This window comes from Epinephelus moara, chromosome 9 (genome assembly GCF_006386435.1).
Source record: "Epinephelus moara isolate mb chromosome 9, YSFRI_EMoa_1.0, whole genome shotgun sequence".
Classification (NCBI taxonomy): domain Eukaryota; kingdom Metazoa; phylum Chordata; class Actinopteri; order Perciformes; family Serranidae; genus Epinephelus; species Epinephelus moara.
Genome location: NC_065514.1, coordinates 32,204,228 through 32,232,170, shown reverse-complemented (window position 1 = coordinate 32,232,170; position 27,943 = coordinate 32,204,228). Strand labels below are relative to the sequence as shown.

Here is a 27,943-nt window from a genome sequence, read left to right as displayed (position 1 = left end):
CTCTGAGAGCAAGTTGAAATAAAATAACACTGCTGTCTCAGGGATCAACATTAGGGCTACACAGGGCAAGTTAACTCTGTTTTCAGGCATGTAGAACGCCTCATGCAGAATGAAATAAAAATGATGTCTCATGTAATGTTAACTAAAAAATAAATTGTGTACTGTCACGCTGAAGTGGAGCTTTTCCAGCTGAGCTGCATGTGCCAGTCTGTGTCACCACCAAAATGTTTAACATGACTGATGATGGCGACTGTGGAGGAGATATTGATAATGTACCTCTTGCATAAAAGACAAAAACAGAAGCAGCGTTGTAGGAGGCGGTGGTCGGTGAGGCCATTAAATACATCGTGACTGGAGGACGGAGAATTCTTTTCTCTAGTACTGCCGATGAGAGAAATTGACAACGAGCGTCATTTCCAGTACTTTAGGATGGCCGCTGGGGCATTCAATAACTTGCTTCGCCGGGTGGCCCCCCACATCCAGCATGACAAGTCGCACAGCGCGCCTGTGAGTGAGGCAGGGCGACTAGCTGTCACCTTGTGCTTTCTCGCTACAGCAATCAGCCAGCAAGCTTTGGCAGCAAGGTTCAAGCCATTGTTATTTCTTCTTCGTGTCTCACTAGAGCTATGTATTGGGTAGTGACAGCAACACTGTTTCCGGTGGTACTGCTCGGTTTGGCCCGTATCCGTAAGCTTTATGGAAATGTGCAGAAATACGGACGAAATGAACGCAGAGCACGGTCAGAAGGCTCCGTCCGTATCTGGATCCGTATTTAACGTTGAGCATAATTGGGCCTTAATTATGACAACATTTTACACAAATGTCTAAAATGGCCAAATTATGACATTTTACATTCAAAAGGTCAAAGGTCAACTTCACTGTGACATCACAGTGTTCTGCAAAAAACACCTCTGGCCATAACTTAACATCGTAACTCAGGAACAGAAGGGGCGACATTTGGTCAGATATTGAATTGGTGACTCTAATCTTGAGTGCCCACCTTGAAACTGTGCTGATACAACCATGAGGTGGATATTCTAGGTCAGCTACAGAAAGTGGCTACATTCAGGAAACGTTCATTAAATACATATATTTACATATGACAGACACTCTTGGGTGAGAATAAAAATAAAGAGTATATATTTCCATGAGCAATTTGCCTTTTCTAGAAACAAACACTTGAGTATGTTTACTACAACAGGCTCTGACTCTTTTTTCTACTTGTCTCTTTTGTTTTCAGGGGTACAGGCTTCGGCTTCTGTAATGCCATGTGTAAGCTGGCAGCAGTGCTGGGCAACCTGATCTTTGGCTCACTGGTTGGCATCACCAAGGCAATCCCCATCCTGATGGCATCGTCTGTGTTGGTTGGCGGCGGCCTGGTGGGGCTCCGACTGCCAGACACACGTGCCAATGTCCTCATGTAAACCTCAACACAGAACAGCGTGTTGTTTACCAGGTGTTTACTCACTTCACTGAATAACCACTCACTTATGGACTATGATTTATTAGGATATCACTGAAACTAGCACAGCATTCATCCCACTTGTATTTATTATTTGATTAATAATTTGATTGTGTACTTACACAGTACAGGACAAGTTATTGTTATTCTGTTATGTATGAGTAAAGTACCTGGTAAATAACAAAGGATAATAAAATGCAGTTTAATTTAACAATGAGCTGTAGATATAAAGACTTTAAGGGGTAACTTAGGTATTTTTCAACCTGGACCCTATTTTCTATGTTTTTGTGTCAAAGTGATTAATGGGAACAACAATGACTTTTTGCCACTGACAGGCTCAGATTGTTATTATAAGTGTCTGACAACCTTATGGCAAGGACAGCGCTGAAATCACCATCCCCAAAACCCACCAGACTTTATTTAAACAAACAGTAATTTTATCATGGTAAAACACACTTCGTTCATAGTCTACAGACATAAAATAAAACTCACATAAACCATCTTGATTCGTCTGTCCACTGCCAATCACCATCTCTGCTTTGGTTGAAATAAACCCTTAATTCAACCAACTGGATGTGAAAATATGCTGGCTACATATGCACTAAAATCAGCTTATTTAAATGGAGTCTGGTGGTTTGGTGATGGCAATTTCTGGGCTGTTTCTGGTTTAACAAAAAGGATCTTACTTTTTAACAAAAAGGTTGATCTCTGTAGAATAATTTCCATAATGTCAGACACTTAGAATAACAACCAGAGCCTGTCAGTGGTTAAAAAAACAACAACAACAACAAAAAACGGCACTTTTAGTGGACATAAATTAATGGTGCACAGATGCCCTGAGTGGTTACATTGCAGCCTGTTTGCACTGCTTTCTGCAGCACTCTTGCTCAACACTGGAACAATTTCAAAAATTGAATATTCTCATTAGTCATTTCGACATAGTAACATTGGAAAATAGCGTCCAGGTTGAAAAATACTGAACCTAACCTTTAAGACTACAATCGAGGGTGAGGAATTTACCAAATGTTGGTGGCTGGTTGCCAAAGCCCTGGGCATTCCTGCAGGAACTGGGAGGCTACTGTTCAGAAACAAGTACAAATTATCAGTGGTGATAGAATTCTGTATATCAGCAGCTCATTAGCTGTTTCACACATGCAACCCACACATGCATGTGTCAAAGCTGCAAAAGGCTTGGACCTCCCACAACCTTCCCCCTCCAAATCCTGCCCAGTCTCACTCAGATTAAAGGGATAGTGTGACATTTTTGGAAATACACTTATTCAGAGCTAAAAAGCCAAAACTAGCAGCTGCTTAGCTTAGCTTAGCTGAAAGACTAGAAGCAGGTGAAAAGAGCCTTGCCCTGTCGACAGGTACAGAAGCAAAGTCTGCCCACCAGCACCTTTAAAACTCACTAATTAACGTGTTGTATCTTGTTTGTTTCATCCTTTGCAAAAATGGAAGCATAGAAATAAAAAGCTGTGGTTTTAAAGGGGATTGTGAGCCAGACTGTTTCATGGTCAGGTGCAGAGCCAGGTTAGCTGTCTTGCTCTGCTTCCAGTCTTTATGCTAAGCTAAGCTAAGTGGCTGCTAGCAGTAGCGTTATGTTTAACATACAGATATGAGAGTGGTATCAATGTTCTCATCTTACTCTCAGCAAGGAAGTGTGTATAGTTCAACAAAATGTCAAGCTATTCCTTTAAGTATAAGTAATTTATGTGTTTATTACATGTTTATTTATATATTAAGTAATTTATGTGTGTAATTTATTGCTCCACAAGTTCATGTTTGAAGGCCAAATATCGAAGGTGCTTTTGACTTTTGTTACCTGTGATCAGTATTCCAATAATGGTTGACGACGTTCAAGCCTTTTGCCACAATTTGCAAGAATGACAAGGCCATAAGAAAAAAAACAAAAAACAAAAAATCAATAAAGTAGTTTAGTCAATACCGGCAACTTCAGCAGCTACATTTCTAAAGTGAAAAGAAGTTTACATTTTCTGCTTTTTACAGTAAGAGACTTTTGAGATTGGAAACCTTTTGTCTGAATGCTTTCTCTCTGCCTCTCTCGTGTCTGTGTTGTGTTCGTCTCGTTGCGCTGAGCTCACCACGAAGGGTTCCGCTCTCCGTTTGCAGTCCGACCTTGTCAAGAAGAATTTATACTCTGCTGTTATTATCTGCTCTTCTCCTTGTTTTTTTCCCCTCTCTATCTGTCTCACCATCTTTCCTCATAGTGTTTCTCATCCAGTCTTGTCCTCTTGCTCTGTTTATCTCCTCCTGCCTTGCTGCTGCTCCCTCCAAAAACTCAAAGGCCTTTCTCAAATGTTGTGCCTCTCTCCATTGAGCCTGTCTCTCCTTCCAAACCTTTGCTGGAAGCTTTGCTGCTCTCTCCTGCTTTTTTTGTGTGTCTCATTTCTACTGCAGTGTGTGTGTGTGTGTGTGTGTGTGTGTGTGTGTGTGTGTGTGTGTGTGAGTCCAGACAAACCCTAATAAGTTCCTGTGACCATCATATGTAGAAAGCCATGTCTTTTTTGTTTTGTTTTCTATACCAGGGAGCTGGGTGTTTTTGGAGGATTTGAACCACATGATTAAGTGAAATTAAAAGCCATGCTTAAAGGATCAGTTCACCCAAATTCCAAAAAAACATACTTAATAGCTATACAGACAATAAATGTGGACCTTATGAGGACACCAAAGTCAGTAGAATTCATCGTCTGGGGACCCTGACTGTTCCATGAGTTGTTGTTGAGATATTTCAGTCTGAACTGAGACATAAAGTTTTCTAATATGAACTCCAGACATTGCCCAGAGTTTGCATTTCACACATGTAACACACAACAGGAGATTGTGTCAGAAGTGTTCTCACCTACTGGAAAAACTCTGTATGGTTTAGGCGAAGGGTGCCGCTGGGGTAGAGTATGCAAGAGAAAAGACATGGCGCGGATTACACCGCCATCACGTAGCTGGTTCCTCTGAAACATCATCAACATGCCTACTCGCTCACTGTGAATTCTCCGGACAATAACCTGCTTTATTCACACATTAAATGTCTGATTCAACAGATTTGGACATTTGCGTTCTTACATACAGCTCCTCCGAGTAATGTCTAGATAATTTCAGGTTTGCAGTGCTTGTGTAAAAGGAGCTTATCTTTCTCACATTAGTATCCTGGTCATTTTGGGTAATCCACAGAGCACACTGTCCATCCAGAGTAACTGGTGTTGTTTCTGACACAAACTCTTAGCACTGCATTACGAGGTGACTGGCACCAAATGTGTTAAAATTCTATGTCGGCAATAAGGAAACAATGCCAATGTAAAGTCAATGAGAATCTTTTATTGAGGTGGACATACAAGTTAAGTAAGAGCACAAAAGTCCATGTAGGGTGAGTGGGAGTGGTGAATGGGTTCAACAAGTTTCAAGCAGGACACTGCTGTTCATGTCTTAGCTAAAAGTCAGTATAGTTAGGTGACTTTATGGACTTTACATAACTGTGCAAAGTACTACATGGAGGTACTTTAAGGAACTATGCAAAGTATGCAAGTTTATGTGACTTAGGTCCCATACCTAGTTATTTTTCCCCAAACTACAATCTTTTCCTTACTGTTTGCAGACACGTTCGCCAGCAAAAGTGAAAGTAATAGCCAACCACATTCACCTGACACCTGGTCCTACCGAGCCCTAACCTCACCTGAGCGCTGTGGGGGTACCAAGCCATAAACGTCACAAACACAGAAAATAAGAGGAAAGTAAGAAGATCCATGCAGAAGGCAGAGTCTCTGCAGATAAATACACCACCATACACTGAGAGGAGGTCATAAGTGATGATAAAGATAGATTACTTTTGTATGAGTCGATACATTGATATTTTTTTTTAGAAAAATCTTGCATAGTATACCTTTAACCAAGTACTTTTTTGTTCTCTAAACTGCAACTGTTTCACAGCATTATCTCTTTCAAATAGCGTATTCGGTTTGACCCCTGACATTTCCTGACCAAGTAACGCGCTGTTAGAGGTTGTCACCATTTCAGGAATCTCTGTGAGACTGTTGCCTTATCTGTAAAGAGAATATAAAACTCAATATCTTATATAAATATAAGATAATATGTCAACAATAAGTCAAGACAACACTACTGTAGGTTATCAGTCAGATAGGCCTGTGTGCACAGTGGCATCATGGGAAGATCCGTCTCCTGCAGACATCCTGTCTACTACTGGTGCTTCTCCTCCAGTTGTCGGCACCTCTCCTTCTTTCCCCTCTACCTCAGCACACAGTCCTCTATCCTCCTCTACAGCAGCAGAGGGCTCTCTTACAGGCTCATGGTCTCCTCCAGCTGCCTGTTCATTCCTCTTTATCAGCACACAGCCAAGATCACAATGCTATGGCTAATTGAACTGTGATTTGTGGCATTAAAAAACGCAATATGATTTGTTGCTCTACAGTGTGCTGATCATTATAGCTATGCGCAGGAAACTTCTGTGACTTCCCTGGCTCATGTCTTGTTAGGCCCTGGGACTTTAGCTCCAGTATGGTCGTACACCCTTCTCCATTGTAATGAGGTGGAGGCAGAAATCTTAGAGAAGGTTAACTGGTCAGATAAAATAATAATAATCTGTTTGGCTTGACACCACTTGAGATAAATAAGAAAATATGTGCTTTTGTGATTTGGGTGAACACTCCCTTTAAAACCTCAAATGAATGGAACTATTGCTGCTACAATGTTAAAATGCATTAGGTAATTTGTAAAAATAAAAACACGTTCTGAGTTTGTTTAATCACACAAAAAAAGTCAGATAAGTGAAAAGTACAGTACTGTTACATTCAGTTATGTTGGAGTCAGTTATATGATGATGATATTTAGTGTCAACATAGAGTATGTGACGTTATGTTGCCATATTTCTTATTCTAGAAAGCAAATTTGTGACCTAGGACATGCAGCTTTTTCCTCTTTTTTTGGACTGAAATGCAACTGTTTCAAGATCTGGTTTCCTGATGTTTAATGCTTTATCTGCATCTGTCTGCTCGTCCACATCGTCACCTCCACCTGTGCTGAACAAAGTCACTGTTTCCAAAAAGAAATCCTGCATGTTTGTTACTGAAGTGCTTCTGTTGTGTGTGCTTTTTCCATTTTGGTGTCTTTGCTGTTCCTCCGCGGGGGAGAACAGACATGTGATTCCCGGGTCAAAGGTGAATGTATCATTCTCGTGCGTCGTCATGTTCGTTGTGGACAGGTGTTCATTATCAGTTGACTTCTGGGTCATTGTGAAAGGGCATGCTAGTGGTGAGATGACTGTATGTACTACAAAGTGTTAACCAGCAGGGGTGGTCAAATCTGCTCTCTGGGAAGGTTTCCAGTGAGATTCATTACTATCATAAAGTCACTGAAGCAGGAATGAAATTGAGTTGTGACTTTCAGATTTGAAAACCTCTGCTGACAAACACAATGTGGAGGTGTGTGTAAAAACTGTTACCTGTCCTTGATATGATTTATTTTGATAAGAAAAGGATCAAGTGGATGCAGTGTAAAGGTGGATTCCTCTGGTGTCTACATATTGAATAAAGAGTTTCATTTGAACAGCTGCAGGGCTTTTTTCATTCTGTTCAGTGTCCAAATATGGCTGCATCCACTCACACCAGCAGATGGCACCATTTATATGAAATCAACCATCTTTGTCAGGTTCTGTTGTTCATTTTAACCACAGAGGGCAGACTGGGGCCGACTGTTCTTTTCACTTGAATTAAGGTGAGGTCATGTAACTGTTACTGAGCTGTGGCTACAAGAATACCAGATAATTATGGCATTGCATAGCATACTTTTACCACCATAAGCAACAGGTAATACATAGCAAAAAAATCCCAGAGTGTATTAAACTGAGCAAAAGTGCATTTTATTGCTCAAAATAAAACTTTTAATTTGTTAGAGGCAGATTGTTTTATTTCTTCAAAATGAAAGATAGGGTTAGAATCTTTGAGGGGTTTTCTAAACCCCCTGAAATCCTTCTTATATACACCAGTTTATTCACAAACATCAAATTTTTGTACATTGTCAGGGGTTTTACATTCAAAAAAATTAATCTCTAATTGAGGTTAAATCTATAAAGTTTCACATTTTAGAATATTGTTATTCATTAAAATGTACCCTTTGGGGCACACGACTTTGGGGCCATGTGTACTCAGATTTGGGCCCCAGTCCCTTATGTGAAAGCCCCCAACTGCTGTCCACTGTAAAGTTGAACTCTGATTATCTCAGGGCAGGTGTCGCAGCCTGAAAAATAGGTAATAGGATACACATGCATGTCGTGACACCATTGTTTTGGCGTTTGAGCGCACCTGCCGTGTGTCTAAACTAAAAACAATGAATTTGGGGATGCAAAAATGCGGCATGTGTACGGCCCCTAAAACACATACATTTAAAGTCATAACAAAAGCATACAAATGTTATTTTAAAAAATGCCAGTCATGTGTTCACAATCACAGTCCCATTAAGCTGTCCTTTAAACTCGCAACCTTCAGACTATGAGGCAGCTTCTCTAGCAGCTGAATTCTCAGGACTCAGGTAACCTGCGTCTCTCACAGAGAATAATTGTCCACATATACTACAAATTACAATAACATTCAGTCATTCATTCAGGCTGTGATAAAATTACCAGTGTGCTGATGGGAGTAAATAAGGAAGTAGTTTAAAGGCCGAATGTCCACCTAAACCCTATATACAGGTTGGGTTAGTGGATAGGTCAGACAGCACAGAGCTTTACCTCAGGACTTTCTAGAGACCAATGTTTGGGACCATGTCAAACCAAGTGAACTGTTAGTTAATTTAAGGTACATTGTCACCATGTTTCTTTTCCTAAACCTAACCTACATAACTTTATGTTAAGTAGGCCTACGTAACTTTATGTCGTATACATACCATTAGCCTTGGGGCACTAATTTGTATATCATACAAACCATTGTATGAGGATAGGTTTGACTGCAACATCCCTGGTTCAGCTCCAGTAGTAGACCTATGGAGCATGTAATTTCCTGTCTTTTTCTTTACAAAGGAAAAATTAAAGCCCTTTTAAAGTTTTGTTAGCCCTTAAAAAACCTTAAACCATGCAGTTAATTCATTAACAACCCTTAAGGAAAGGATACAGTTCATACACTTACCTATTTTTAGATCTTAGCCACAGACTTGATAATTGTTTTCAGACAGATAATGTCACATACAAATCATTTCAGGAACCTCCACCCGCTGGTGGGGGGAGGTTAATGATTTATTCTCCTCTTGATGAGTTTAAAGGCTTAGTTAAACAAAGCACTTACTTCAATATATATCTAAAGCTAGGCTGCAAAATATCCAACACTTGAACCTACTGCAGAGGTGGTCTGGGACACATTTGACCACATATCCATGGATGGATTACTAAACGGGCCTACTAGGCACCACTGGGGTCAGGGGCCCAAACTGTCAGGGCCCCCCCTGACACACGTACCGACCAGGAAGACACTCAAAGACACTGATGCGCCTGTGATAGGGACTATGTCATCAAGGCAGAATGTAGTGGTTGGTTTGGTGATGGCGCACTAGCACTCTATAACTTGCCCATTTTACAACAAGTAGGATGAAGTTCAGATCCAGTTCTGTATGACTATCCATCATTTTGCCCTTTGGAACGAGACGTGATGAATTCTGCTGACAATATCTTCAGCTGTACCAACACAACTGCTAACGTGAGCATGCTAGTGGGCAGCTAGCGAGAGTGTGGACATAAAAACTGTGAACGGGGCCTTTTGGCCTTCTAGCATAAGTGGCGTAGACAGTTATGTAATTTGAACACAAGTGGTCAGTAGGAGATGTTCAGTAAACACAGGGGTGACAGTGACCCATGTACATGTATAAACAGGCTCACATCACAGACTCACACACATGAAAACTATTGCTATACAAAAATATTTAATCTACTTGCAGAGAACACATTTAATGCAACAGGAAGTCTGTCCATTGCTTGTTTATCATAAATACAGTCGAGTTTGCTTTCTCTTTGGATTCCAGCCATAGAGAAAATCTTCCTCTTCATATGTTGCTAAATCTCAATCAAAGACAGTTTTTGGTAACATGTAAGTCTCTGTTAGATGGATAGGCTCAGAGTCTTGCCTTTAACGGCCCTAGAGTAAAGCCTGGAGCCTGCAGACTTGGACATGATGACAAAGAGGAAGGGGTCCAGACAGGCATGGAGGCAACACAAACACACCGCCATTTTAAAGTGCACATACAAACTCTCAGTTCCATCTGCAAACAGTTGCACATAATGGACAAAATGCAGGACTCCAGCGGGAGTGAAACACACCACGAAGATGATTAACACCAGGGAGCTGGCCTTGATGTACATCGCCCAGTCATAGTGCGATCTGTTGAGCTCGGACACGATGCGGGCATAGCACACCATCGTGACCACAAGCGGCAACAGGAGGCCAAATATGGTTAGAAACAGGTTGTAGTAGAGCAGGAAGACATGGGAGTCATAGTACAAAGGCAAAACGTCATGGCAGGTGATGCGGCCCACCTCAGGGATCCAATAGCTCTGCTGGACGACGAGCTCGGGTACCACAGCGGCACCAAATACCCCCCAAACGGCCACACTGACCCAGCCAGTGAACATCCTCTTGGGGAGACTTTTGTACATGAACGGGTGCACGACAGCCAGGTAGCGCTTGATGCTGATGCAGGCCAGCGTCTGGGCTGAGCAGTAGAGGTTGCCATAGAAACAGGCCGTGACCACTCGACACGCAGCCTCCCCGAGCACCCAGTGGTTTCCATGGAAATGGTAGTGAGCCTTGAAGAAGAGGGAGAAGAGGAGGAAGAGGTCGGAGACGGTCAGGCTGCAGTACAGAATGGCAGAGGACACCTTTCTAATTTTAGTGGCCAGAGTGTACAAGATGGCGATGTTGGCTGGGATCCCGACAGCGACCGCCAACATATAAATAATTGGGATGACCCGTGTGCTCAGAGGGCCGCGGAGATAGCTGGCTGTGTTGTTGCTTAGAGACTGCAGTGCTGGAGAGGAGTGAGATGAAAGGGGAGCTTGTGTCCCATTTAGGACAAAAAACAAGTTGGTCTGAATGACTGGGTCTCCTAAAAAAGTTCTGGGCACAGCAACCGCAGGCTCAGAGTTGTTTCTCTTCACTTTGTTCCTTCTTTTTCCTGCAGCAAAAACAGAAACATACAAAAGTTAGTGATCACTTCATTCATAACATTCATCATACTCCAATTTATTTTATCAAAATACACTTCAAATGAAAGCCTATTTGGTTATTTCATTAGTGATTAATATGATGATTATTTCCTCCATTAATAACTTTGAATTTAAAATGCCAGAAAAAAGTTTTCTAAAATCCATAGTGACGCCTTCAGTTATGTCCGACCAACAGTGAACCACCCAAAGGTGTTCAGTCAAATATTGGCATGGTACGTTTTCTGCAAACCACGCATATGTTATATTTGCGCATTATTATGTGGTGGATACACTGAAACAATATGTTTCAACAATACCTTATGGTTATTAACGGGTTTAATGACAGAGTCGAGCCGTTTCGGCATCGGTGTGAGTTTGGTGGAACCATTTAATGACTCAGTGTTGAATGTTAGCACTGCTGCTGTGTTAGCATGTGCTAACGGAGCAGACTCACCAGGAGGAGAGCAGTTACGTTGACAATGGAAACAGAAGGTTTGCTGATCCAGCGGGAAGTTGGGACAGTTTGAGATTAGGCCCTTGGCATGAAAGGGATCGTATTCAGGTAGAGCCTGACTGGAGATTATTCAAAAGATGTGGTAAATCAACTCTGACTGACCATGTCAGAAAATAGATCAACAGGGCACGAGAGTCCTGCAAGACGAAGTCTGGGCTGTTCCGAGGTGCATTCGCAAGTTTTTTTTATTTGTTCTATATCTTTAAAACTATTCGCCAAAAGAGCAAAGCAGACATAGCTTATTGCCATTTTCAGTGTGTAAACTGTTAGCTCGGAGGTTGTAGCTCGGAGGGGATTTTGAAAGCAGTAGCATGAGTAAAGCGGAACAGAAATGTACAAGGCCAACATTTTCCTCTGGTGACTGGGGTGCGTCCTAGTAATGAGCCATCAGATGTTGTAATAACTGATGTAATGAACCTGTGACAATCACCACTGTGCAGGTTGCAGCTTGTAGTTTTTGATTCATTTGATTCCTAATGGTGAAAGAAGTATTCAGACTTGAATGTATCAGCAAAGTGTACTTAAAAGTATTAAAGTAAAATAATAATTGTGTAATAAAATGTTCCCAGTCAGTGTTTTTCTATTCTATCTTATGTTTTTGGATCAATATGAGTGCTGCATTAATGTGTATGTTGCATTTTACTGCTGTAGATGTTTGAGGTTAAGGTCATTTTAACTCCTTATGTACTGCTGGGTAGTTTAATCTCAGTGCATCATATTCTGTATAAGACCATCATGTTAGTAGCGTTGCTGTCCTCTGAGTATCTCTTAAAAGTCAACTTTTCATGGTGTCAGAAAAACAGTCCTGTTTTCAGTTTGTGACGATGCATTTTCCAGCTGATCCAAGATGGTTTTTAAAGAGTTTATTTAGCTTAAGAAGGAGGAGAATTTTCTCAACTCATAAAGGAACACCTTGTCATTCAGTTTATCACAAACATTCAACATCAGAATTACCAAATTTGAAAATACATGGTTTTCATTGGACAGAAGGTAACTCGTGACGAAAGCTGTCAGACAAATAAAGTGCAGTAAATAGTACAATTCTTGTCTCTGGGGTGTAGTGAAGTAGAAGTATTAAGTTGTAGAAAATGGAAATAGTACAAGAAAGTACAAGAAGGCCTACTTTAAGTTTGTACTTAATACAATACTTAAGAGAATGAACTAGTTACTAGTTACATTCCACCACTGCTGAAATCACACTAACTTGACAAATCAACTTAACCAGAAATCACTTATTTTCTTCACTGGGAGCTATCAACAAATAATATAACAAAACAGTCGACAGTATTACTGCAAGTATACAAGATAGGTGAATGTTTCACAATAAGCTCATTTTAACGTAAAACATAATAAAATAAATATTTACACAGAAGACTCATTGTTAAACTAAAGTTACATCAGCATGTCTTACCTTTCTTTTGGAGAGTTCCACTAACACAAAGTAGAATAACGAAGAATAACAGAAGAAGTTTCCCCATTTCTTTTCTTATTGTTGAACAGCCACACAAACGGAAACAGAAAAACCGTGCGTCTCTCTGGTCCTATATGCTCAGTTCCATGTGTCACCTCCGTCTGCTGCTGCCGCTGCTCTGTGGCTTCACTGAAGTCACAAACACCTCCCCAAACTTACCAAGTGGAAAAAACAAACAAAAAAAAAACACTTGACATCTTCTCCGCTTCAGCAGGAATGTGGGTTGTCTTTGGTTTCTGTTTTAACATGCACAGGGTGAACTTCTGATGTAACACCCCCACACATGTTCTTTGTCACTCTGTTGCACTGCTCTCTGTTTTATGGAGTCAAAGTTGACACTAATGAACAACACCTTAGAATTTCTTTGTATCTTTGCCACATCCTTTTGGCTGTATTCTTGTAGTGCCTGTGTAACAAAAACGTATAATAAAGTATATTTAATTTAAGTATACTTACCATGGGCACATGGGCAATATACTAAAAGTGTGCTATTTATGAGTGTACTAACGATGTACTTAATATGCTAATTATATGTCATTAGTTCAACTTAAGACACACTAAAATACAACAAGGTGTACTTGAGTGTACTATTCTGAGACACCATTAAGATGTATTTAAATATACTTAAGTACATCTTTTATTACTAATTCTGTACTTTCTAAAAAATATACTTTAACCCAACTTTGTTTATATAGAATTATTTTTTAATTACAATTTAAGTACACTTAAAATCCATAACAAATAAAAAGAAACTGTACTTGAAATATATTTTAACACGTTAATTATAAATATATTTATTGCATATTTAGTACTGCATTAAAAGTTAACTAAAAATTGATTAAAATATACTTAAAGTAGAGAAAAATACATTTTTTTTTAAAGTACAGAATCAGTAATAAGATAGACTCAAGTATTTTTAATGGTGTCTCAAAATAGTGCAGTCAAGTGCACTTAAATGCATCTTGTATGTCTTTAGTGGCATTAATGATATATGATTATCATATTAAGTACATTGTTTGTACACTAGAAGTAGCACATTTTTAGTATGTTAATCAAGTGGTCATGAAAGTATACTAAGTATTCTTAAATTAAATATACTTTGGTATACTTTTCTTTACTTGGGCACTACAAGAATACAGCCAAAAGGACATAGGAAAGAATTATCAGGAATCATCTTAGGGGTGTCTCAAAACAGTACAGTCAAGTACACTTAATTGTATTCTAGTTACTCTTTGGTAGCACTAATGACAATCATTAGTGTAATAAGTATGTTGCATTAAATCAAAAATGGCACACTTTGAATACATCAATCAGGTGCTCATAGAAGTATAGTAAGTATAGTTTAATCGCTTTTTTTAGATAACTGTTCATACACTTATATGAAACATTTTACACTGTCTATTGTGTATGTATCGTTTAGACACTTGATGTTTTTTTTAAGCACTCTGGCATCTTATATATATTAAAACTACAAAAGCAATTTCCTGTGTAAATCAGTTCTTTTTTAATTCACAGGCCTTCAGTTGAATATCACTGAATTAGTTAATTAATCACTTGACAACTCATTTGACAGAAAAATAATTGCCAACTATTTTGCTTTCTATTTATTTTGAATAAATGTAGGTTTTGGGGGGTGTTTTATTATTATTATTATTTATTATTTCATATATTATTATTTATTTATTTATTTATCTATTTTGATTTTTCTGAATTGGGTTTTACTACTTTAAACATGTTCCTGATTATTCTTACTTTTACTTAGGTAAAGCTTTCAGTACAGGACTTTTACTTTAGAGTGTGGTTTTAGTACTTTTACACAAGAAAAGGATCTGAATACTTCACCACTTCTTATGTGGCACATCAGGAAACTATGGGTTCCGTCTGTCGGATGCCTGGAGGATGTGGAGTGAGGTCATAAGTGGAAAGAAGCAAGGAAATGACTGTCTGCAGATGATAAGCTTGTTTGAACATGAGGAGTTATGTTTAGCCTTCACTTCCCCTCTTTTTTGTGTTTCATTTAAGCATGTGTGGTTCATAAACCCTTTAGAAAGTTGTTTGCTTATGACTCTCTTGTCAAAAACATAAGATATTCCCACACCAGCAGCACTCATATCTTAGCTACAGATGTCTTCTATGGTAAGAGCAATTGAGGTTTTCTGCTATTTTTAATCTTGCATTTAGGCTTCCAGGAAACTTTATTTACTTGTATCGTGTTCAAGACACAGTATGAAACGTTATTTAAGTATTTTTATTTGCACATTTGCACCAACACCCAGCTGATCACAGATGTGACCTTTACCCTGTTTTGTTCTGATCTGTTTATCATCTTCGGGGAGAGATGTTTTCAGTACCAGCATCTTCTTGACCCCAGAGTCACCACAGACGTAGACAGATCTGTGATATCCGCCTCCTGCCTGTGACGTCACTGCTGACATGGATCTAAAAACATCACAGATGACTCAAACTGAAAGCACATAATGCAGCTGAGTTTAAGTTCGCCACAAACACAAAATAAACATATTTACTGAAATGCAGCATAAAGTCAGAGAGGTCCTGTTTACTGTAAGATTCAAAAATAGCCAAAGAGTCATCTGCTTTCCCTCACAAGTAACTTTCCTCCAATTTCAAACAGTATATTTGTGAATAAATAGATCCATCTTTTTAAGTTTTTTAATGGAACATTGCTTTATGAACATGTACATTAATGAAAGCAATATTCATTAACCGTGAAATACATAAGACCTTCAAGACCTTACTTAAGTGAAAGTACACATTATCAGGTTTTCTCCTACTGCTCAGAAAAACACTTCACTAAAGTTATTGAAAAAGTTCTCTACCAGCTACATGGAAACTTGGCAACAGAACAACTGCTTTGATACCTGTCCATCAGGCTTTTGGCCCCATCACGATGAGAAGGGTCTGGCTGCAGACCTCCAGCCTCAGACCCCACCTCTAGCACAGGGACCCATCTCCATCACCATTGTTTCATTTGAGTGTCCCAGGTACAGTATACCTAAACTTCTTTATTGATGGTTAATCAGTAAAAACAAAGCACAGGTTATGTGGCATATAACTGTGAGGGGTCAATTGAGATTAGTGATGTTTATTATTGGGTCAGTTCCCCCTTTTTGACATGGGTTATAAGGGACCTCATAAACTATTCTTCATACTGTAAACTGTTCCAATGTGTGTTCTTCATGTGCTCATGTAATTTTCTAGGCTGCAGTATTATTGACGCAGTTTATGTCGACATGTTATGACAGAGGTGTAAAAACTTCTTTGAATGGGGGCCAGATAAAACTACGTGAAAATACCTGGGGGCCAACTGATTCTCACATCAAATGGGTTTAAAAAAAAGTGAGACAAATGCAACCATTTTTATCTTTTAATGAACTATTACTACTTGATGCCTGTCTACAAACTGTATGATAGTCCTATTATTGTGAGGTGAAGGGTAAAATTGCAAAGTGATCTTGCTCAATTAACCATTATTGTGTAAAAGGCCACATTTGGTATATTTTGAAAGTCAAGCCGAGGGCCGGTTAAAATTGGCCCCTGGGCCAGACTTTGGACATATCTGTGTTAAGATGTGGATGCACTGCATGAATTAGAGTTCAGAGTAGGAACTGGTTTAAATTTGTTAAATGCAAAAATAAAGTGATAGCAAGTGAAACATCCCTCCTGCCTCCGCCTGTGTTTCTGGCTGTAACATAACCTTCTCTGCTCTGTAGCCTGTAATACAGCTGCATCTAAACATATGTTACACTTATTTATTTACTGTAAGCATGACAAGAAATAAGTTAGTAGCCTAAACGTGCAGTGGTATAAAAACATTTTTTATTGATAAGGAATTGCAATAAACGTGATTTCCACTATGGGTCACCTGATTTTACACTATGGGTCCTGGCATGGAGATGGGTCCCAGCACTGACGGTGGGGCCTGAGGCTGGAGGTCTGCGGTTGGACGCAATCACAGCACTAAGACTGCACTCATAAAGGTAATAAATGACATTCACCTGAACACCGACTCAGGCAAAGCTTCTGTTTTTGTGCTGTTGGATTTATGTGCTGCTTTTGAGTCAGTGGACCACACCATTTTGTTACAAAGACAAGACAACTGGGTTGGACTCTCTACAAGAGGAAGTACATTGTCTCAACTGGTAACAATGAGTCAGAGCATAGGGCTGTGACATGTAGGGTCCCACAGGGGTCCATTTTGGGACCCCTCTTGTTTAATCTCTATATGCTTCCATCAGGCAAAATCACACACAATAATAAAGTGGCCTACTGTAATTATACAGATGACACACAAATATACATATTGCTTTCACCGGGTGATTATGGACCTCCAGAATGTCTGTGTCACTGTGTCACTCAAAAGAAGACAGACATAATTGTCTTTGGTCCACAGAAAGAAAGACAGAGTGCCAGCTTTCACCTTGCCGCCGTCTCTCTCATAACTAAGAGTCATGCAATAAACCTCTGTGTTATCCCGGACTTAGATTTAAATTTCCACAGCCACATCAAATCCGTAAGGTCATCTGCCTACTACCATCTAAAAAACATTGCTAAAGTCAGAGGAATAATGTCAAAGCAAGACCTTGAAAGGCTCGCCCACACCTTTATATCCAGTAGGGCAGATTACTGCAGTGGTCTGTTTGTAGGCCTTTCAAAACAAGCTGTTAGGCAACTTCAGCTTATTCAGAATGCTGCTGCTACGTTCCTGACAAAAACTAGGAAATATGACCACATTGCTCCAGTTCTAAATCCTTACACTGGTTACCTGTTACTCAGAGAGTTGATTTCAAAATCTCACTGTGTCTAAAGTCTTTAAGTATCCCGTTTTTGTGTTTGTGCATGAAAACACCATATCCCGAATTCAGAAACCAGGTTATGGCCTTTTCCCGGTTTCAAGAAATCCACTGTTGCCTTGTACTGCATGGTGGCAGTGACAGCCGAATACCTATCAAAGTTGGTGACGTATTCAATATTTGTTGTCGCTCTCTCCTCCCATTGCTGAAGTGAAGTGGATGAGCCATAGCTGTAATGCGACATGAGTATTTACTAACGCTAAGCCCGCTAGAAGCCACAGAGGTCTCATTTTTCTCTTACTTCTAAATATAATAAATATATCACGTTTCCCGCTCAATCTGTTGTAAACAAAAGACGTAAAAGACGTAACACACGCCTGCGCGGGTAGAATAACCGGGTTTCTCTGTGTTCCATGTAAACATCATATCCCGGATATGCTCAGAGCCGGGATAAGCCTCAAAACCGGGATACTAAAGACCTTGTAAACACAGTCAGTGTGTGTCTCCTTTTGGGTCTTTCCCACACATGCCTGGGCAGGCTGCTCAGATATGGCAACCAATGTTAGGAATTTTTTTTTTGTCTCTTTATCAGTTCCAAAGAATGAGGCCATCCACGATTGTTTAATTAGTGAACAGTCTGCCCTTGCCTTATCCCCTCCTATCTGTTTGATCTGCTACTGCGTCTGAAACTGTGCTGACTCTATAGATCTTCTGTGCTGCTAGGGGGAAGATATGTATGAAGCATCCATGTTTTCACAGACATGGATGTAAACTGTGGAGAAAGTTGACTGCTGCGCATACGTATACAACCACTAGTTTTTCTAAATGTTTGTCAGTTGTGTCTACACAGAGAGCGAGAGAGATGAGCACAAACACACAAGCAGACAGAAAGACAGACAGCACACAAAGAAATAATAAAGACTTGCTCTAAGTGTGATTGAAAAGAGCAAAATGATGTAGACCAGCCATGTCCAAAGACCAGCCCTGGGCCAATCAGTTTTCAGACATGCTTGAATACATTTTCACTGAAAGATTAAACTGTTGCGTTTGTCCAACTTGATGTGAGAAGCAGCTGGCTCCAAGGTATTTTTTACATTATCTAATCTGGCCCCCATTCAAAAAAATTTGGACACCCCCATGCCTACATTGTAGGCTAACGTCATGCAGGTAATGTCGGCCCTTTCTGCCAGCTACCCACCACAAGTATATTTATGACCGTGGGAGTCACTGCTTTCTTTTGAACTTCTTCAACAGATAATAAAGACAATAAATCAAGTTTATTTTCTAAGAAAAAGCATGTGATCAATCAAGCATGTGAAGAAGTACAAACGTAGAGATAACTGATGCCATCAAGTAGCCTACATGTCCTGACTGCCCCATTAGATGTGACTCTTTCATGCTATTTTAAATATGCTTGTCACTACTCTCATCTGTATAAGAAAAACTTCCAGTTTTCCCCACAAGAGGGCGGCATTCCCCTCCATTATAGGACTGTTTCATTCCATTGCTTCTTGTACAATTTATGACTGGTAGGCTAATGTTGCAATCATTTTTCCACTTACAGCTCCAGAGAAGTTGCCACAGCATTCCGAGTGCCATGACAAAGGAATTACTCAAGTATCCCTACAGTACCTGAAGACCCATGGTGAAATTAGTGATAGCACAGATGACAGAGATAAGTGGAACATTTGGATGGTTTCCTGTACTGGTCTCTCATGTTTTCTGTAGTACTTAGGCTACATAAACAGCAATAAACCCTGTAGTAAAGTTTAGTCACAGATAACTGTGAAACCTTCCTTCTTCTTTTCTGACATCAGAACAAATTAAAAAGAACTCTGACTTGTTACACACTTCTTTGAAGGAAAATAAAAACGTAGAGAGCTATAAAATCAATTATTTTATATTACACAACAGTTAGTTCCGACCGAGTAATTTGATTGGACGAGAGGCATTCTGAGAGTGCTGATATAGAGTACAACATCACTGGGACATGTAACAGTAAAATCACTCCGCTCACAGGTGTTATAAATATAAATACAACCGTTAATTAACCAACTGTCAAAGCTGACACTATAGCGTTACACCAAGAGGGATATTTTCCCCCAAATTACATTTGAGTAGTCGTCAGGAGAGAACGAGGAAAAGGAAAGCCAGGACTCTTCTGTGCAGACCTCCAGGTGTGTTTGAATCCGACCGTGCCAACATCCAGGTTTGCCAACGTTTCAGCAGCCGAACTGTCCTAAGTACGAAGTTACGCTGCTGCAGCTCAATGTAAATACAAAGTAGCTTGTGAGGTCCTGGGTTGCGTTGCCTGGCAACAGACTAGGGCAGAACGATAGATAAGAACAAGTAAGGTAAGCTCTTATCTATCGTTCTGGACTGGGGGAACTGTTTTTTTTTTTTTTCGCGGAACAACATACGTAAATAATTTGATAAGTTGTTGAACTGTTGTGTAAAGGCAATATCACACTCGAGGTCGTGATGTTGTACTGTATATCAGCCACCTCCATGTTTGCTTGTGCCGTCCAAGGTGAGAGCCATGTGCAATCCCAATTCAGACTATGGGTATCGTGTATTTTAAAGTGTAAAATAATTTGCACATCCGCTCCATGATTCAGATCTACTTCAAAATTTAGTTGGTTCTTCCTTGGCTTATGCTTCACTCTTCCACCAAATTTAGAATAGTAGCCTATAGATAAAGTTTATTGCCTGTCCCAACAGTGACAGAAATTCTCCTTTGACAAGGCTAAACAATGCACATGATTCACATTCAAAACACATTTAAAACATTTTTTTTAAAAGGACTGTTTAAACAGCAACTGATAAAAGGCCGGTTAAAGTTTCATTAGACTCATAAGTCAGTCTTTAGACGCTTTGCTTAACTAAAGACTGATGACTTTCTCCCTGATTTTGTGTTTAGATGAGCGGATACAATTTCAGAGTTCAGAACTCCCTACGTTGCAGAACCAATAGTAAATCTGCAGGGCGGTCCTTCAGTGGCTCGCTGAACTCTTGTGCTCGTAAACATAGTCTGACTGCGTTAAAAGTTTTAAACAAAGTCGCTGTAAGTCCTTCATTTCCACAATCTTGTGGACTGAGCACACGTTTAATAAAACAGAGTTAAATCTCTCGGCATCCATTTTCAAGCTCTCTGTGTGTTTGTTTCCTTGCAGACGAGAAAACTGAACTGAACTGAACTAAACTAAACAGCAGAGAGATACAGTTAGAGAGCAGCAGGTAAACATGGTGGGGCAATTAGCAACTAAAGAGACAGATATTTCCCTCAGGAGTTGGTAGAGACTAAAAACAGAGCTAATATTGGCTGAATATTGGACTTACATTCATCAGGTGAACACAAACACAACTCCAAATTAATGCTAATGTTTTTCTGTGTCTGCTGGATGTGTAAATAAGTAACTGTTTGCTAACAAACTTGCCATATTAAAAGATGATGATTTATTGTGTTGACAACTTTTCTCATTGCCCCCAAGTGGCCAAAAAAATCAGTTTTTAAGGTTGTACAAACCATCACTGTCTGCAGTGCATAGACATCATTTCAAGTGTTATTGTGGTCACTAGCTTGACTTGTCTCTAGCCATACCATAGACTGTATATAAAGATAGACAGCATGTCTCCACTCACCACTACTGTACAAAAATTAAGCTGAAATATGCCAGATATGGCCACTGCCATCCTAGTGACATCATCTGGAGGCAGTAGAGATCGAGTTCCCGCCCATACACCTATTGCAAGCAGCGCCACTGATTGCAGGCACACCGACTGGCACACACAGTTTTCATTCATGATGTCAAACCCCCTTTTTGTAGCATGAAATAAGAAAATAAAACCAAACTTACTTGTAAATGTATTTATCATGTACGTTGACTTTTTATTTTGGCCCATGCCCTGTCCACTAACATGGAGGCGGTGGGGTTTATGACCTGTATTGCAACCAGCCACCAGGGGGAGATCGAGATGTTTAAGTTTCACTTTTAGGGAGCTGTCATGTCATCCATCTTTACAAACTCTCTATGATCCATACCCACTAGCCTTAGTAGTGTTTACTGAGTGCACAGCTTTCTTACTGCTCTTTCACTCCACTAAATCTTTCTGTATGATGGTATCTGGATAAGTGTGGCTAACACTTGTAAATTCCATTCCTCGTGCTATTCCACCATAGAAGCTGGACTCATTGTGTAGTTGTATAGTCACTGTTGTCTGGGGGATTGTGAGAGAGGAAGGAAAAGTGGTCAAGGTTGCAAAGCACTTTGTAATAATCATGTTGTGTCACAGTGGTTTTATGACACAACTTCCATGACACTTGAGTGTGACATGGAAGTTTTAACTAGAAAGTGTAATGAGTGGGAGTAAAAGAAATGAAGTGAGAGGATTACCTCCCAGAATTCAAGATAATAAATAAAAAAATTGCTTTGCTCTGCTAGGATAAGTTTTCACTGAAGTCAGCACTCTCCCCGTGCTGGTGGTGCCTTCAGGAGATCTCTCTCTTGTCTCTTCTAAGTCTGTGTGGTCTTTCCTCTTTCCAGGTGGAGGGGAGGTTGTGTGGCTCAGGTCTGTTTGGCGACACCTGAAGTTGCTTGACATCCTCCTGGATCCATTCTTCTTAAATGATGATAATCTGTCTATGATGTAGCCATCCTACCTGTCCATACTGTAATTTTATCATGTTGGTCTATTCTGGACACACAGCATCTTATGCAGGGGTTAACCATAATAATAATAATAATGCATTTTATTCATAGGTGCCTTTTAAAGCACTCAAGGACACTTTACAAGACATAGTTAAAAGACAAGCAGCAATATAGCCACAGATCATGAAGTCAAACAATTCTATAATATACAATAAGTGAATAAAATATCGAAACAAAAATCTAAATTATAAAAATTAGGTATTAAATCATCATCATGAAGTCATGATCAGTGCAAGTCTCAATGTGTGTGTCACCATTAAATCAGGGTTAATATGCTAGCTTGAAAAAGTTTGTTTTCAGACGTGATTTGAAGGCGGAGAGGGAGTCAATATTTGCAAATGTTATGGGGGAGAGTTCCAAAAGCGGGGGACAGAACGGCTGAAGGCTCTAGAACCCATGGTAGTCATGGTAGACGGTGATGTGAGGTGGGTTGCAGAGGAGGATCTTAGACTATGAGAGGGTGTGTAAATATGAAGGAGTTCAGACAGGTAGGAAGAGGCTTGACTATGAGGGGCCTTAAAGGTGAGAGGCAGGGGCCCATTGCACAAAGCACCCTAAGTTTGCTCCAAAAGAGGACACTTAAGGCTTACATGAAATACCTGTCCAATAACTGACTGCATTTGCATAAAACCCCAGAGCAGTCATTAATTGTAAAGGGGTTGGAGGAGTGCAGCTTTGGAAAATTGAGTGAGGTACTTTGTTTTTGTCCATACTTTGGTTACTAAGGTTTTCTGTGCAACAGTTTACCAAACTTAAAGCTATTCCTTAAGTATAAGACCAAGATAAGGAGAAAAACTTAAGTAAACATTTTAAGGAACCCTTAAGCAGAAGACTTGAGGATGTCTTGTATAACCAATTTTTTTTCCCAAGGAAACGTTAACATAAGATGCTTTGTGCAACCATCCCCAGAGCTGCTGGAGAGCAGAAGTGATATGATCTATGGAGGGGTTTCTAGTAATGACATGGGCAGCTGAGTTCTGGGCCAATTGGAGTTTATGAGGGTGACCAAGAAGGGGTCCCTTATTGGTCAGCTAGTGGATGTTAAACAACCAGAAAGTGAGATTGTTAATGTTGAGGTCGTTGCTATCCAACCTAGCAAGGTTAACTAGCACACTGTTGTTGACTGTCAGACTTTCCTGAAGGACGAAGAGCTGAAGCTCCATCGGGATCCACAGTGAATGTATTATTTATTTATCTCCTTTAACTTTAGATTATATTGGAGTTATGCTATTTAGTGTGTGAAATAGAGTATGGTGAATGTGCTAGGAAAGGTAGTATCAGCACTGTCTCTACTTGGAGCTCGCATGTACGGAGCCTGGGTTTAGCTGAAGGTGGCAGTGTTGTTTGGGCTGAGAAAGCCATGTGTAAGTAAGGTAAAAGAGGTTGTTGGGTTGGTGTGGGGAGCAGTGAGACCTGGCATGAGGGGAGTGTCTCTGGGACGCCAGACATCACTGTCTAGCCTCCTGGAGATGTCGTGGGACCAACTAGACGAAACACTCGTGAAAGGAGGTTCCCACCCGATGACCCCAAAGACATGTTAGTTATCACTGCTCACTGGTCTGTATAGTTAAGCCTTGCCACAATAGCTTATCATAGGGCTTAGGAGGTGATTCACTGAGTGCTGATCCTTTCTCTAGAGCACAAACTTCTTGTGTTTATTTGAATGAATTTCTGACAAAAATGACAAGCAATATCCAGGTGAAGATGTGATGCTGGTGGTGGCTCGGAAAGTTAGCCAGGTGAACATACAACCAGCGTGTTAATCCACATACAGTAGTTGCTGATGTGGTGCCGAACGCAGTTCCCAGATTGGAACAATGGAAGCTGAGGGAGGCAGGTGATCCAGCAGTCCGTAACAAAATCGGTGAGTTGTTAGTTCAAAACACATGTTTATCAGTCTAAAACTCATAGGACTATCAATTAATTTAACTTAAAGGACAGGAGAGCCAACTGCAGTGCCCCAAATGAATGAAAGATCCTGAGAGCAACGGCAGCCAGACGCGCCAGTGTTCACTCCAGGAAGTGACTCTCATATAAGGTCTTAAAGTTTTGATGACTGAGTGCCAAGTTAGGGAGCCAGCGTATGACTGATGGCTGCACAGAAATACATGTAACTGCAAGGTGTCCACCAAAATTGCTAACTTTAGCTCAGAGCATTAGCGGTGATGACAGAACATAATCCATTGCGCAACCAGTTGCCAAGGAGCCAGTAGCTGTCATTCCTAACCTGACAGACGCTTGTTAGGGGGGCAGTCTCCTATTAGTGTATTCAATGTAAGATATGTAAGGGATAATGGCGCGTCAGGGTTCTATTCCCCTGTTGGGAGTTATTTTCCCAGTATTCACCGGCTTATTATACATTATTCCGCTTATTACACGGCTAATTATCAGTTAAATAAATAATTTGAGACAAAATATTGATTAATTATACGATTTTTATTGATTTATAAATTAAATCGGGGGGAGAGAAAAAAAAACTGCCGGCAACAGCTGAATCTCCTTGTCAGGGCAGCGTCCTTAGCAACGCTGGGCTACATAGCAACGGTCATTACACAGTAATATCAGACCTCTGAATGCCGCGACTGACCAATCATAATACAGCATTTAATAGAGCCGTGTAATAATAAAAGTTAAAATATTGTAATGGACTGTGGATGATTTAAATATTGGCTAATGCATGCATTTCATGAGTGTATCTGGTTGCTGCCCTGGCCTGCAGCCACACTTAGAGCAGCTATGATTTATTGCATGTTTGTCTCTCCTGGGAGGGAGATCCCTCCTCTGTTGCTCTGTTTAGGACTTGAAACTCAAACTTAGAGTTTGACGTTGGAATGTGATATTATACTTCCTGTTTACATCCCCTAAAGCATCGTGACAACTGTAGTTCCAAAACCTACGGTATGATTACTCTACACAAAGAAGCGAGACAAAAAATAACAATAGCAGTGACAAAACCTTTAGTGTTAACTTTTTCATGTTGCACTTCGGTATTCTTTTCTGACATTGCTAAGACTCAGAATGCCCCTTGACACCACTTTTATATCCTCGGAGCACTGACACTCTCCACTATCCATTCACATGATATGAAAAGTTTTGCCTTTTACCTCTGCTAACAACCTTGTCTTCCCACAATGACGTCGATCTTACACAGGGATGTACTTCTGTGAAAAAGACACAGATTGGTTTTCTCATGGTTGAAAGGCCTGTGAGTACACAGCTCAAGCCACAATGTGGCTCCCATATGTCTGTGCCCATGGGTAGTTGGCATACTATGTGTCAAGTAGTGAGAAGATTGATATGCTCCAGCCTATTTCCACCAAATACGGTGCACATTATTTAGTCTGTCAACAGCACAACCGTGGGAAAAACTGTAACACATCCTGCCCCACTCTTTGAAGCACTGCAGTAGTGCATGTTGCTAATAATACTTTCTGTACATTTTGAACTCAGGACTTTGACATGTGATAGAGTATTGTAACAGTCTGGTATTGCTATTTTTGCTTAACTAAAGGATCTGAATACTTTCTCCACTGTGTCTAAATAAGTCACTAACTCCAGACTCCTGCAGCACTGCATTAAAGAGAAACGTTGGTATCTTTGAACCTGGGCCCTATTTTTTCCATGTATTTGCATCAAAGTGACTAATGGAGTGAACAGTTTTGGAAAGTGGTCCAGTACTGATTGATAGCGTTGTAGCTGCAGTGGCAAAACAGTCACATTGTCCATTTACGTTCATTAAAAGTGCTTGTTTTTGCCAATGACTGGCTCAGAATTTTATGTGTCTGACAGGATCCCTACAGAGTAATGAAACATTTGTCCTCACCTTTCCATGGTCTGTTTGTCATTGTGACCAAGTATCATTCAAGGAGAAGTCTCGTTTTGAAATCATGCAAGATGTGATTGGTTGCAGAAAAACAACACTGGAAATGTTAGTGACAGTTGGAGAGAGCAGTGTTCAGAAGAGTTTATTAATGTTACAGAAAGTGTAGCTTAGCGTTATGTAATGTGGGTGTTTGATTTTACAATGACTCTTTTCTTTGTGTGAGACTTGGTAACAAACACAAACACAATCTCCGACATGTTCTCATACGAACTTGTCAAATACAGCCGCTTTGTCAGTGGACCTAAATGGCTAAATGACACGCCCTCCTGAGTCTGTTTTGGATGTTCAGGGACAGCATGTCAGTTACACTTGAATACATGCATTGTGTCTTTTGAAAATACACTTCAATTTCCTGAAGAAATGTAAAGTTTATGTTTGTAACATGCATACAGTCTTTCTCAAAATAAACTTACAATGGAGGTAAAACACTTGATTTTTCAGTTTATTTCCTTAAGTTTATGCAACGAAGGCATATGGTTAGGCTCAGGGAAAAAAACATCATGGTTTGGCTTAAAATTCATATGGAAAATGAACAATGGCCTCCCAGGTGAAGGTTCGGTGTTTGTTTGACCCATCCACCTCCCCTTCCTCCCTTTACGGACTTTCTCACTCTTTACATTATGATAGTCACCGATAGTGTTACAAAATGCTGCTGCTGGATGCATATCATACCACAAAGGGTGCCTCTATACATCTCTTACCCCTTTTCAACAGTTATGGGCTGGCTTCGCTTGTCTTGGTTTGGTTTAGGCTGTCAGCCCAGCAAGACAGGGATTTGCATTTCCATGACAACAGGTCTACCTGCTTATCTACCTGCTTGGCTGTTTCTGTTTTTACTTTTCCTTCCTGCGGTATCATTAGATTTGCCTCTATTGAAGAAAAGCTGCTCACAAAGTTGCACTAATTCAGTGATAAACACGTTTAATTTCCTATCGATTCTTCACGATAAACGTCCCAAACATAAAGCAATAAAATAAAGCAGATATCTGAAGTAAAAACAGGACACAGGAGAGAAACTAAACTCCAAACCACAGAGATTCAGAAGCTACAAAACTCCTGAGAGCTGAACACACAGAGACTTTTAAAAATGCCTTTCTCTCTGGTCTCCTGCAGACAGAGGTGAGTTCAGTCTTGCAATACACATGGCTTGTTTTAGGGGGAGAAGCAGGGTCATTGGAGGTTGGCTGCAGTTGGCGAGACGTTACTGCTACCCGCTTGAGGGTGGGTCGCCTGGCTTTTGGACCTACTCTGGTGAAGCTCCATCTCCGGTGCAGCTTGGCATGGCACAGCGTGTCTAAACTGACATTGTAAATACAAATTGGCGCAGCATTCCTAGACTCAGCGTGGCCAAAAGTTACAGTGGAAAAGGGCTATATGTCTGATGCCAACATCCACTGGCAAAGCGACAGTATTTAAAGAGTTGGGTTGTTGCCCACTGCCTCTAAAACTGACATACCCAGTGCATCTTATACTATCGCAAAGGGTGCCTCTTTGCATCAGTGGCTGACGTCAACATCACTGACAAATCATCGGTATTTGATGAATTGAGAGTAAGAAAGGGCTGGAAGATCAGTGAAAGGTAAAACAACACACTTTTTTGTAAATGGTGATTGGACCTGCATTTGTATAGCGCCTTTCTAGTCATCTGACCACTCAAAGTGCTTTTTACACTACGAGTCACATTCACCCATTCACACACACACTGGTGGCCGGGACTACCATACAAGGTGCCACCTTAACTCACTCACACACCGATGGAAGCATCATCGGGAGCAATTTGGGGTTCAGTATCTTGCTCAAGGATATGTCGACATGTAGACTGGAGGAGCCGGGAGTCGAACCACTGATCTTCAATTGGTGGACAACCTGCTCTACCTCT

The 27,943-nt window shown here is 40.4% G+C and overlaps 2 protein-coding genes across 2 annotated transcripts in view; one reads left to right on the top strand and one right to left on the bottom strand.

Annotated features, from left to right (window-relative positions):
- Window positions 1-7,034, top strand: part of LOC126395142 (synaptic vesicle glycoprotein 2C) — a 77,805-nt gene extending 70,771 nt beyond the window's left edge. The window contains exon 13 of the mRNA XM_050052356.1: window positions 1,241-7,034. Within this exon, the coding sequence (XP_049908313.1) occupies window positions 1,241-1,424 (184 nt within the window). The 3' untranslated portion in view covers window positions 1,425-7,034. The remainder of the gene's footprint in view (window positions 1-1,240) is intronic.
- Window positions 7,035-9,380: 2,346 nt separating this feature from the next.
- On the bottom strand, window positions 9,381-12,851 carry LOC126395149 (proteinase-activated receptor 3). Its single transcript, XM_050052367.1, has 2 exons — window positions 12,602-12,851; window positions 9,381-10,645 (listed from the first exon to the last, which is right to left on the bottom strand). Exons 1-2 carry the CDS (start codon window positions 12,666-12,668, stop codon window positions 9,573-9,575), a joined length of 1,140 nt encoding a protein of 379 aa, XP_049908324.1. The 5' UTR covers window positions 12,669-12,851; the 3' UTR covers window positions 9,381-9,572.
- Window positions 12,852-27,943: the final 15,092 nt, after the last annotated feature.